The sequence below is a fragment of the Salvelinus sp. IW2-2015 genome, unplaced genomic scaffold (assembly GCF_002910315.2).
Source record: "Salvelinus sp. IW2-2015 unplaced genomic scaffold, ASM291031v2 Un_scaffold5538, whole genome shotgun sequence".
Taxonomy (NCBI): domain Eukaryota; kingdom Metazoa; phylum Chordata; class Actinopteri; order Salmoniformes; family Salmonidae; genus Salvelinus; species Salvelinus sp. IW2-2015.
The window spans coordinates 16730-30657 of NW_019946803.1; the positions used below are offsets into that span (position 1 = coordinate 16730).

The window sequence follows — 13928 nt, forward strand, 5'->3', positions numbered from 1 at the left end:
GGACTGGCAGCAGATGTACTCTGCCTGCGGTGGCTCCGGCCTCCCTTCCTGGGAAGGGTACTGGGCCAGTAGAGGGACTAATAGCTCGCTGCCGCACCACTCCTGCGGGAGGGAGCTCGTCCCCAGCCTGAGCCCGAGCCTGGCCGACCCACTCGCGCATGGCCTCCAATCGCGCCAGGTGCAGGCATTCTGAGAAACACCACACAAAACAGGCATACAGTAGGGTGTTCCACCGCCCTCTCTCCGAGTGGCTCACACCCGGCCCGCCACAGGAGTTGCTAGAGCGCGATGGGACAAGAACATCCTGCCGGCAAAACACTCCCCTAACCCGGACGACGCTGGGCCAATTGTGTGCTTCCCCATGGGTCTCCCAGTCGCGACAGAGCCTGGACTCAATCCAGGATCTCTGGCACAGCTAGCACTGCGATGCAGTGCCTTAGACCACTGTGCCACTCGGGAGGCCTTCACTTATCACATTCTATCATCATTATGTTGAAAGATTTCTATCATCTGTGTGTTTGGGTGTGTCTGTGTCTCCTCCAGCTCGTAGTGTGTCAGTGCCCCCTGAGCGGCTGGTCTCTGTGAGGAAGCTGGCTGCATCCCTCCACTGCCCCTTACTGTGTGCAGAGGATCAGGTATGAGTCAACTCTATAAGTTAATGCATAGACATGATTGACAGGTGAAACACGTATATTTGTATTTATTATGCATCGCCATTAGCTGCTACCAAGGCAGCAGCTACTCTTCCTGGGGTCTGGCAAAATTAAGGCAGTTATACAATTTTTAAAACATTATTTATTTGTATTTAACCTTTATTTAACTAGGCAAGTCAGTTAAGAACAAATTCATATTTACAGTGACGGCCTGCCCCGGCCAAACCCGGATGACACTGGGCCAATTGTGTGCCACCCTTAGGGTCTCCCAATCACGTCCGGTTGTGATACAGCCTGGAATCAAACCAGGGTCTGTAGTGACACCTCTAGCACTGAAATGTAGTGCCTTAGACTGCTGTGCCACTCGGAAGCCCCAAATACATACATTACAATACATTTATAGGAGAATTCACAATACACTGTGTGCCCTCAGGCCCATACTCCACTACCACATATCTACAACACAAAATCCATGTGTACATGTGCGTATGTTATCATGTGTGTATGCATGCATGTCTGTGCCTATGTTTGYGTTGCTTCACAGTCCCCGCTGTTCCACAAGGTGTATTTTTATGTAATTTTGTATTTTTTTTAAATCATAAAAATSGRGTTTTACTGCTTGTATCAGTTACCTGATGTGGAATAGAGTTCCATGTAGTCATGGCTCTATGTAGTACTGTGCGCTTCCCATAGTCTGTTCTGGACTTGGACTGTGAAGAGACCATGTCTTGTGGGGTATGAATGGTTGTCTGAGCTGTGTGCTAATCGTTTAAACAGACAGCTCGGTGCTTTCAAYATGTCACAAATACAAGTAGTGATGAAGTCAATCTCTCCTCTACTTTGAGCCATCCAAGGGCCAGCCTTGCTGCCCCGTTCTGAGCCAATTGCAATTTTCTCTATGTCCTTCTTGGTGGCACACGACTGAACAGTAGTCCAGATGTGACAAAACTAGAGCCTGTAGGACCTGCCTTGTTGATAGTGCTGTGAGTTTGTTTGTTTATTTCATGAAGCTTGTGTTATGAATAGACTGACAGGTAATACAAACTCATTATCTTATAAGTGTGTCATTGTTATTTCATTAAACTTTTTTTTTTCTCCATTATTTATTTCCTCCATCTTCCTTTCTTTCTCCACTCAGACAACAGAGGGGGTGACCACGGCAGCACACCGATTACTGGCCATTCTCAAGGTAGCGGCCGGTCTTGTCCCTATGGCAACTGGTCTCTACCTGTCCACCTTGACCCGCTGCACTGTGCCCTCTGACATTGACCAGCAGAACTTTGAGTGATCTTTGACCTTTAACCCAGTCCAGAACATCACCCCCTAGGGACGAAGCCAAGGGTCGGTTGGGACCAGGTAGTTACATGGACTGTTACTGTGCTCAATAACTATTGCGGTCTCTTAAAACAGATAAATGTAACAGGTTTATAAGAGTGCACTGGATGTGAATCATAAAATTTTGTTTTGTATATACAGTATGTTTACCATGCACTTAGTACCTTTTTTTGTTCACATTGTTAACTTTTAACCTTTTTTTTTTTTTGCTTTGATCTCATTTGTAAAGAAATTGTCTGGTATCTTTGAAATATAATTGAGGTTACACACTAACCTTACTTTTTAGAATGTCACTTGTTGCTGTGTCAATATACTGACTAGTGGAGTGCTGCTGCCTGCAGCCTGGTCAATGCTCCAAATTCTTTCGGTTGCTATAGAAACAGGGTGATAGAAAGGACGTGGTTTTCTGGGATACGCCCAACATAGTGACGAAATTGAACCATGCAATTGATGTCCCTTATCTTTCATTATGTAGTGCTTCTTTGACCTATGTGAGAAATAAACGCTTAGCTAGTTGATACAATCTTAAAGATGCTTTATAAAGGTTTTGTAAAATTTCAGCCAGTAGTTTTGAAAGTGCTCACGAGCCAAAATGGTTTCCTGAAAATTGTGTGCAACGTCAACCATTTTGTTGTATTAAAAAAAAAAAAAAAATCATACAATATGTTACAAATGTGTATGTGCTTAAGATCCTGTTAAACCTCTTTAATTGTGAACCAGATTTGAAGCATGACCTCCTCACTCTACCCGTCTCCCTCCTCCCACCTATTCCTCTATCCCTAAACTCGAAGTTCACATCCCCTTCCTGTTCAGATCAGGTATTTTGATAAACCTTGGTTGAAGATCTCCAGTGTGCTATCCCACTGGACAAAGACATCAGTTCAACGTCATTTGATTGAGTTTTCAACTAACATAAATTCAATGTGAAATAAACATATTTGAACCATGTAATTGGATTTAGGTTAAAAGTGGGGAAAAAAAAACATTCCCTTTACAGTGAACATATTTTTTGCATATCGAAAAGTTTTCCACATTGATTCAACATCATCAGTAGTGTTTGAAAAGTGTGGAAACAACATACAGTTGAAGTCGGATGTTTACATACACCTTAGCCAAATACATTTAAACTCAGTTTTCACAATTCCTGACATTTAATCCTAGTAAAAATTCCCTGTTTTGGTCAGTTAGATCACCACTTTATTTTAAGAATGTGAAATGTCAGAAAATAGTAGAGAGAATGATTTATTTATGCTTTTATTTATTTTATCACATTCCCAGTGGGTCAGAAGTTTACATACACTCAATTAGTATTTGTAGCATTGCCTTTAAATTGTTTAACTATGGACAAATGTTTTCGGGTAGCCTTCCACAAGCTTCTCCATAATAAGTTTGGGTGAATTTTGGCCCATTCCTCCTGACAGAGCTGGTGTAACTGAGTCAGGTTTGTAGGCCTCCTTGCTCGCACACGCTTTTCCAGTTTCTGCCCACAAATTCTCTATAGGATTGAGGTCAGAGCTTTGTGATTGCCACTTCAATACCTGACTTTGTGTCTGTCCTTAAGCATCATTCTCATGCCACAACCTTTTGGAAGTATGCTTGGTCATTGTCCATTTGGAAGACCCATTGCTCGACCAAGCTTTAACTTCCTGACTGATGTCTTAGATGATTTCCCTTCATATCCACATAATTTTCCTACCTCATGATGCCATCTATTTTGTGAAGGTGCACCAGTCCCCCCTGCAGCAAAGCACCCCCCACAAACATGATGCTGCCACCCCTGTGCTTCCACGGTTGGGATGGTGTTCTTCGGCTTGCAAGCATCCCCCTTTTTCCTCCAAACATAACAGACGGGCATCTATGCAGCCACAACCAGTATCTATTTCTTGTTTCAATCAGCAACCAGATGGATCAATTTTCGACCCAAAAAAAGTTAAGGCGAATAATTTCGTTATCCCCATGTGCAGTATCGGCCAAAACCTGTAGGTCCTGGCTTATTTTCTAATATCGCGCGACAGAAGACATAGGTTTCTGGAGCAGTTAGGAGGGGCGTTCTTCCTGGACTATGCGAAGAGACGGCCGCGGTGCCACCTCACAGTAAGGTCTATAGCACACGCGACGTAGTGTCCCGGCATATAGGTAGAGCGGACTCGCTTTACTATACTGTGGAGATATACGATTACTTCTGTGTATCTGTATTTCCTCCAGAATCTCCCAAGGTCCTTGCATGCTGCCTCTGTGCATTAATCTTGCACGCTTCCTTCCCGCCGCCTTAACATGCGACCAGTAGAGCCACCAAAGTAACTTCAATCTCTACGAGAGGAGAGACAGAACCCGGTCTCCTTCCTGAGCCAGGTATGAAAGGCCTGGCGGCATAGTTTACCCATGCCGTACTATTGTTTATACACCAGAACGAATGAAATGAACCGGTGAAGACGAAAGAGTAACCTACTGTCACAACAGGAAGTTTGAAATTAGCTCCAAAGGATGAACCCAAGGCGGGGGGGGCGGCGGAACTTGTCGGCGCTTCTTAACCAATTTTTTATGTAATTTCTTTGCATTTCCCATGCATTGTAAGCTAAAAGCGGCACTAGAGTTTGAAAGTTAGGTCTTGAAATACATCTAAGCTGTACACCTCCAATTGCTTCCAGGCATAATTACACATTCATTATATCAGAAAAAGCTTTCCTAAAACGCCATGACATTCTATTCTACTGGAAATTATTCCCAAGCCTGGTTTACCACCGCGTACCTAAGATTACCAAGATGTGTGGCAATTACTGCATATGACCCTTACAGCGAGCAGTCACAGAAAATGATCATGTAAACTTCTAGACCCACGGAATGGTTTGATAAGTGAATTATAAGTGAACAACTAATTCTTGTCTGTAAACCAATTCCGTTGCGAAAAATGGGAAAACCTTGCCTGCGTTGATTCATGGCCACAAAAGCTGAACAATGAGCCTAAGCCTGACTTGCCAAAACTGCTATTCAATGTTCAATGCGTTAGAACAAAAAAGCTTATGTGGAGATGGAGGTTGAAAAACCATTTTTAATGACACCCACCAAGTGTATTACAAACTTCCGAACTTTCAACATCTAGATTTCAACACTTAGGTGCCCTAGTGGGATAATACATGCCCTTCTGTCTCCACCTCAAATCTTGCCTCTCCACCTTTATTCATTCTCTTAAGAAAGTGTCCTCTTATGTCGTCCTCATCTCATAGAGACAGTCGCTTTCTTATGTCTTGCTTCCTTTAAGCCTCATCTCCTACTGTCCTCAGGGCTGAATTCCAGTGTGTAGTCGTGTCGCGGCACTGTTATTTAAACAATCACTTAGTTTGACGTACTGCCGTCGAGCCATTAGTTGGCTACTAGAGATATGCAAACTAACTGAGGGACCCTGTGGACCCAAATAATTTCTTTCTAGCACTGATAGAACATAGTGGACAAACATGATACTATCATTTCTCAGAAAGGGTTGTTGTATTTTGGCCATTCTGAAAGGCAGATGTTCCTCACTGCCACATTGTTAAACACAACACACACAATCTGGCCACAGTACAAGGACCCTGCCACATGTAGACACACACACACTGTCACATTGTGCTAAATCATTCAGTATGTAATAAGTATGCAGGGGGTGACCACTGACAGACAGGCTCAGGTGGAGACACTAGGATGCACACGTATCTTCCTCTCGCCGATCAGGGCTGTGCAAAAGAATAACCAGCAGCTAAGGTGAGAAGTTGAATGGCGTTTCTGGCTGTTGTCATGTGAACCATAATCTGTTATCCATAAAAAGTGTTCATGGTTACATTTTGCYGAGTGTTAAGAAAAATTATAGGTTGGGAAGCTGCTTGAGACTTAGTCCTGGTTAGAAAATATTGGGGACACAGGTTTGGGATCCACTGTGTTAATGCTGATTAAAGAAGTCTAAGGTATCCTGTTTCCTCACTGATAGATAATGCCTTTGGACACCATGAAAGGGGGGGAAGACCATATCCTGGAAGGACAAGGGAGCCTGGACACCTATGCTAGTGGTCAGTCATGTGCACTATGTTTGAAAACTACAATTCTATTTTAACTTGGCAAGTCATTTAAGAACAAATTCTTATTTACAATGACAGCCTAGGAACAGTGGGTTAACTGCCTTGTTCAGAATGACAGATTTTTACCTTGTCAGCTTGGGGATTTGATCCACCAACCTTTCTGTTACTGGCCCAACGCTCTAACCACTAGGCTACCTCCATTAGGGCACATCAATCAGTTTGCAGGTGCATATTTAATTCAGGGAAATGTCCTAAAGAAACAGGGTGGTGGGGATTAATGTGTGTGCGTGCCTGCTGGTGAGTGTGTATGTAGCACTTAGGTGTGTTGAGAGAGTGCAAGAGAGATCATGCACGTGTTTTAGTCAGAGGGGGAGGGGATAGATCGCTGACTGACCGCTTGCTGACCTGCACAACAGAAACCTCTATTAGGGCACATCAGTCAGTTTGCAGGTGCATATTGAATTCACCATAAACCTGAAGTGGCTAAGATGGGGGAGCACCTGAGCCCAATGGATGCTTTACTTCTTGATAGTTACAGAATGAGTAATCTATAAAATGACTTTCACACGTCTCCCGTGGGTTTTTTCATAAGGCTGACTCTTGACTAATGCCCCTGGCCTGGGGTCAGCCGGTCCGGTGGTCTGGTCGGTGGKGACCGGCTGTCCTTGGCGACGGGTCAGCAGAAAGAAAGAGACGGATAAAGAGAGATAAAGGCAGGTGGGTCACACGAGATGAGAGGGTGTCACAGTGTCTGTTGTCACGTCTGCAGTGCAGTGAGTGACACAGCCAGCATATTAATAGTGGTTCCTTCAGCAGGGCAATTAACCACAGCTTTGGCAATCAGCTCAATGCCAGCCGGCCAGCCAGGCTAATGCCAACACCACTTTTTATTTGACTGGAGATAATGGAAAAAATTTAAAGGAAGTTTTACCATTACAATTTTGCCCCTAGGCAAATGTCAATTTATTACAAATCATGTGGACTTATACTTTAGATTCAAGCAGCACCACAAAGAAATAGCTGAATCCAGAATTAAGCATAGTATGTTTGAATACAACTGATTTCTTGCACTAGTATGTGTATTGTAGTCATTCAAGATATCCGCATTGAGCTTATGGAAGCAATTATTTAATTCACTAGTGCGGCTTAACCAATCAGGGGCACTCTAGACATGCACTTCCTGTGAGGAATGCACTGGGCAATCTCCATAGCGCCCAAGTTAACAGGCTCAGCCTGGTCTGAGAGGGAGTGATCTGAACTCAGAGCCCTGCTCTGTGGAGAGAGTCACGTCCACACTGACCGATAAGACTGCAGGAATGGGAAAGGACAGAGCCAGGGAAATGTCCAAAAGATACAGGGTGGTGGGGATTAGTGTGTGTGTGTGCCTGCTGGTGAGTGTGTATGTAGCACTTAGGTGTGTTGAGAGAGTGCAAGAGAGATCATGCATGTGTTTTAGTCAAGGGGGAGGGGATAGATCGCTGACTGACCGCTTGCTGACCTGCACTGGAACAACAGAAACCGGACAGTCATCCAAGATAGAGGGCAGGAGAGGTGACTACCAGAATAGACCCCCCCCCCCCCTCAAATGTGTGCAATAGAGTTGAACCAGTCTGGAGGCAATAAACAGGTTTGTCACAGAGRAGATTAGGACAGAAGGAAGGGTTTTAGTTAAATCAGACCTAACCACATTTTCTATTTTGTCCTTAAACCACAATTCAGAATTTAACTTAATGTGTACAATGTCAAATCAACCTTACTATATAGAACAATTATGAGGAGAAACATTTCGTCACCCTAATAACTCGTGTCCTCCCCCTCAGAAAATACATCTGTCCATGTCACTGGGTGAATGTTTGAAATTAAGCAAAAAGATAGAAAGGCAGAACAGACACTTTAAAACACTCATTTGCATCTGATGGAACGTTTATTGGTTTAGTGCATAGAGGAACAGTTTACATTCAGTAAGCAAACTACATTGAAAGGGCAGATTAAGGCAATATACTGTATAGAGAAATGTAGAATTTGCATAAATGCTTTGCCTCATACACCTCCTGTACTTTTCCAATAAGTTTTTCTGTAAGTCATAAGCAAACCAGCACTTAGAATGTACTGTATAAACACTAGTAGCAACTCTGCTTCAAATGTAAGTTTCCAGTTGTTGTCCTATCCCTGTGACCTCGAGAACGGGGGGGGGGGGGGTGGTGTAGGTCGTTGAGGTAAACCGTTTAGCCAGCAAAGCCCAGCTCCTTGTAGGTGACGTCAATGTCAGCTATGATCACATCCATCACCTGCTTCAGAGCTTCCTGCCCTGCCCCGTCCAGCCCTGCCTTCTCACCCATCACTTTGCAGATGATCTCGGTGATGAGCTGGTGAACAGCAAGAGATGTTAATGTTTAATTTCATACTGAATAAAAGTACTATTAAGGCAATTTTCACTCAGCATTTTAGTAAACTAAGCATGACAGTGTCATGGTAAAACTGGAGTGAATGCAACAAATGTATGAATAGAGGGAAAAACACAGTTTCAGATAAAGAGCAAAGGGAGGGAGACTGGAATCATTCATCCTCACTCTGAAGTTGTTGAGGGCAATCCTGTGCTTGGTGGCGTGGTGGTTGCCAGGGGTTTGAGGATGGCAGCGTGGTCACCTTTAGCCTTCAGCAGCTCACCCAGCTTCTTAAGCACAGTGGCCCATGGCAGCTACGTCCGCGTTCCCGGACAGGTCGCCCGCTGCGATGCCTGCGAACTTAGGGAACAAGTTCAGGGTGTCTGGGTGCTCTGCAAACAGACTAGAGGTAAGGCGAGAGAGAGGAAGAGAGATTTGTAAGGAGAGTTCTGTGAGCCTCTACAGTACACAGACAACATTAAAAAAAAACTCATTCCTGATTGCTATATCTACACATTGGCATCAACCCATTTCTTAGCATTAGTCAACACAACAGTCGTAGTTTGATGCCCAGAACCATTCTCCAGTCAATCACTTAGCCAACTAAGTAAAGTCTGGCTCTGGTCCATGGCATTTCGTGATCTTGCTGATGTGTCTAAGCATCAGTAAGAAAAACGTAACGCCCTGGGCCAGAGCAAAGTACAGACCAACATTGTCCACTGACCGGCTCAGAACCAGTCCTCCGTGTTTGTTATAGTCAGCCTCCACTGGCCCCAGCACTGCAGAACCATGTCAAAGTTAGCCATGATCTGAGGAAGACAGACAGAGAGACATACAGTACAAATCAGGGCTTGGGTCTCAACTAATAAAACGGCATCTATTTTCAGACGTGTCACTCACGTTTACTCGCGCTCGTTGTCGCCAGTTTATTCATTATTACTCACACCTGCTGCTACCATCGTTACGTTCACCTGCGCCTCATGAGACCCACCTGGACTCCATCGCCTTCCTGATTACCTCCCTATATCTGTCACTACTTCGGTTCTTTCCCCAGGCGTTGTTGTTTCATGTCTGTACGCTACTCATGTTTCGTTCCATTTTCGTTTATTTGTTAAATTCGCTGCCTGTACTCGATTCCCGATTATTAACGTACCGTTACAAGCAGCTATTTATTCCCCCCAATTTTTTTTTAACCTTCAATTGAATTGACCCCCAGCCTGTTACAAACGCGTGCAGTAGGAAAGCTAATATTTTCTGTGCCAAGCAGTCAGAGTGGGTTTAGTAATAGACAGACTGAAGCTGAGTAGAGGAACAATTGAATAATATTATCAGATTGAACAGGACCAATGAAGCAGCCAAAGAGACGGAATTATATGGTTTTAATTTACATTATAACACAAATTCAGTAATGCATTAATCTAATCTAACATATGGKAAGTCTACTCAGCAAAACGCTATAGAAACTGTCAGCCATAAATCCTGGGAGAGGGTAGCTACGGATTGCATGCATTGTTAGAGTTAGGTGCGTAGTAGGGGAGAGTTGAAGTAACTGACTGAAGACAGTCAGTGAGTCAGCAGCACCACCTCAGTGGAACCAAAGCACTCTAGAAAACGAGGATGTTACATTAGTTTGGTTTGTTTACTGAGTTAGATAACACATGGCATGCAACATTGATAGTGTAACGTGCCAATACTGTAATAAAATATAAAATCCAGATGTTTGTCTAATAAATGTTATCTTTTCAAAGGCAACAATGTAGTAACTATGTAGTAATTAAGCCAAAGGTCATTTCCCCAATAGCTTTTCATTGACCTTGTCCTCATAGGATTCTATACCCATAGGTCAAAAATGGTCAGTCCACACAGACATCAGCCAGAAAATACAGCCCCATCAGCTCCGCCACATGGTCTTTACTAGCTAATTGTTAGATATTAATGCGCTGTTGGAGCTAGGAACACAAGCATTTTGCTACACCCGCAATAACGTCTGCTAAATATGTGTATGTGACCAACAAAATTTGATTTTCTACTCTGAACAAGAGCTTGATGTAGAGGCAGCAGACTTGTTCTCTCAGGACATATGTTCCAGCATCAGTGCACCATAAGTCCACCTGTTGCGTTGGCTTTGCATAGCCTCTAGACCAGGGGTATTCAACTCTTACCCTACAAGGTCCGGAGCCTGCTGGTTCTGTTCTACCCTATAATTAATTGCACCAACCTGGTGTTCCAGGTCTAAATCAGTCCCCGATTAGAGGGGAACAGTGAACAAACGCAGTGGAACTGTCTTCGAGGTCCAGAGTATAGGTTGAGAGCTCTGGACTATGGGTCCTCTGTGTACATGTATGTGTTGGCTTCTCTTCGAAGACACTGACAGTCAAGCTGATGACTGGATTAGATGTCATACAGTTCAAATAGTTCAAATAATTACTGAAAATAATTTTGGGTTACAATATCAGCTCACCCAAACTCTCACTCATGATTATAATACTGTAATGTGCTTTTGCAGCTCTAATGCTAGGTAAAAACTATAAACATTCTGTTTTTTAAAGTGAATAAACATTTGACCCAATAATGTATTTCTAAAGCAGGGCTACCCAACCCTCTTCCTGGAGATCTACCATCCTGTGGGTTTTCAGTCCAACCCTAATTTAACACACCTGATTATACTAATTAGCTGCTCAACAAGACCTTAACTAGCTGAATCAGATATGCTAAATTAGGGTAGGACTGAAAACCTACAGGAAGAGGGTTGGGCAGCCCTGTTTTAAAGCGTGACATAGAAGCATTGATACTGTACCAGTAAAGCAGGTAAATGTCCCGTGTCAATATTTCAAACTCCAAAATACTTTATAGTCAAACCCATCCCCAAACCATACCGTTTATACCTCTTCCTCCCTCTCACGCACTCATCCCAGACCAACCATCAATCTCTCTCCAAGTTAACTCCACCTCTAACCCTTCTAGCCCGCCCTCCCGTTAGGTTACCAAATTATGATACCATACCAGTTAGATTCCTTTCTGTCCCCCACTGCATTGTGAATTCTATTGTCTCATAGTTCATAAGAAAAGAAGGTTCCAAAATCAAGATTTCCAACAGTCTATCAAATTATGATTAGAAATGATTTCCAAAGTTGGTAAGGTAATGCTCTATTGCTACAGTTCTTCAGAACTCTTAAACCCGTTTACAGGCTCGCTTAGTATGACCATTTAATAGCATACACAAATCTCTCAATAGTTCATAATTGTTAAGAAATGCCATTTGACTCAATCCTATGACTGTTAGTATACGACAATAGCAGGGTGTGATGCCGACAGCATTGCTTTTTTTATACACACTCATTGTTTGAACAGGGCAAAAGAGCACTGTCCTTCACAAATACATTATTGGCATGGTCAAAGACAAATGCTGCCAAAGTCAGCAAATGAGAAAAACAGTTGTTACACTGCAATGACAAGAACTTTTGAACCTAAGGCCAAACAGGGCTGTGACTCTCAATATGTCCATGAATAGGCTCTATACTGTCGCAATCTATCTTCCTTCCTCTCTCTCTCCTTTATCTCACACCTCTCTGTCTCTTTTTGCCATTATCCCCATCTCTTTCTCCTCTCCTATCTTTCTCTCTCTTCAGTCACCATGTCGCTTTCCCTCTCCTACTCTTCTCTCTCTCTCTAGTCACCGTAGCTTTATAAATAACTGCTGGCAGCAGCCAGGACCACTAGACAGTTTTGCCAGAGCATTAAGCATGGATATGTTTAGTCCTAGCCCTTTCCCTCTCCTTATGGGGTTCAAGTTCAGGTCAAGTTCAAACCCTGCCGGGTTGGGAATATAACCGACTGTATTTCTCTATTTGTTCTACTGAGCTATATGGAATTGTTTTAAGAAGGTCACACCAAGGAACATTTAGCTATTGATTTTGAATTTTAAGAGCCCTTGAATTATCCCAAAATATATTTAAAAAATAATTAATAAAAAAATATTTTAGCCTTACTGCTATATAGCCTATACAAGCGCAGAAAACATATTCACTACATGGAACAACAGATAGTCCCTAAAAATAATAAAAAAAGATTGTTCTGAAGAGTCCTCTATATCCTTATTCTCAAACTATTGTAGGCTTAGGGTTTACAATTTCTGCCACCTGGTGACCTTTTGCAGATACAACAGCATCCACTTTGTTTGGTTAAAAGGCCTTGTAGTCCACCTCTAGAATGTTTCGAAGGCTGGAATTTCCTCACTAGTTTTCAAAATTATTTTTGTTTTTCATGCCAATAAGGCTAAATGTTATGAAATCTATGTCTGACATAGAATTGGCGCGTGCACTTGTCAATCATTAAACGGCCGCTAGATGTCCAATGTTATTCGCTAAGGGGGAGACGCATTCACGTTTCATGTGTAAACATAACGTGTATCACTTCACCCGGAAGTAATGAGAAGCGTTTCAAGGTTACATAAGCGTAAATAGTTGTTGTGATTTCATAGCTAACGTTGTATTATATATATATTTAATATATCGGTGCTGTGGACGTATAGTGCTTATGTTTAGCTAACAACCCGACTTTGAAGTTGGTCTTTCAGAATAATGCAAACTTTGAAAGGAGTCAGACACTTGATGATATCAGCTACCATGAAACAAACAGGTAAGAATGAATCGTTTCTTGATCATCAGAACTTATGGGAGCTGTCTTGACATGAACTCAGTGAACTCATTAGTGTGTTGTTTGTTTGTTGAGCTTCTTATAACACTTCCTCATGCACTATTACTGATTGTTGTGTCATGTTAAATGSTTAGTAATGCGTCTTAACAGTAATTGCCCTTCAGTGTCAGAGTTCAATATGCCAGTGCCRTGGGGAGAGATAAGGGGCAAGGTCTGGGGTCCTGACCATGGTCGACCAATACTCTGCCTGCACGGCTGGGCAGACAACTGTGGCACTTTCAACACTCTCATTCCACTGCTGCCAAAAGGTGTGTAGGCTGTCTGCCTGYTAGATCAGCACAGAGATTCATGTGAACTTGTCATTGGAATTGGAAGGACATTCAGTTGCATAGTTGTTCAGTACGGAGTGAGTCAGGCTCTTACAGTCTCTCTCTCTCTCTCTCTCTCTCTCTCTCTACATACATACATACATACATACATACATACATACATACATACATACACACACACACACACACACACACACACACACACACACACACACACACACATATATACACACACATATATACACACACTCATCCATTCAGTAGCCTGTCCATGTTTGACCATGAATGAATGCTGGGAGGCCATGTTAGTTCTCTACACACACTGACTGACTGCTGGGGGTTATTCCTGGCCAGAGCAACAGTGTACGTTTCTGTCACATGGCCGCTCGGCTAGCTCTAAGCTGTCTGTTACCATTCTAAACTGGGCTGTGGTGGTGACTCACCCTGGGCTGGCTGGGCTCCGACCAACAAAGCGCTGAGCTGTGGGAAGTCATGATTCACTCCTCCTGCTCCCTCCGTTTA

The 13928-nt window shown here is 43.1% G+C and overlaps 1 protein-coding gene across 1 annotated transcript; it reads right to left on the minus strand.

Moving 5' to 3' along the window:
• Positions 1-8188: 8188 nt before the first annotated feature.
• On the minus strand, positions 8189-9227 carry mb (myoglobin). The gene is given in 6 exon segments (XM_024144599.2): positions 8189-8403; positions 8608-8654; positions 8657-8724; positions 8726-8824; positions 9146-9191; positions 9194-9227. Coding segments are annotated over 6 exon segments (435 nt in total). The 3' UTR covers positions 8189-8262.
• Positions 9228-13928: the final 4701 nt, after the last annotated feature.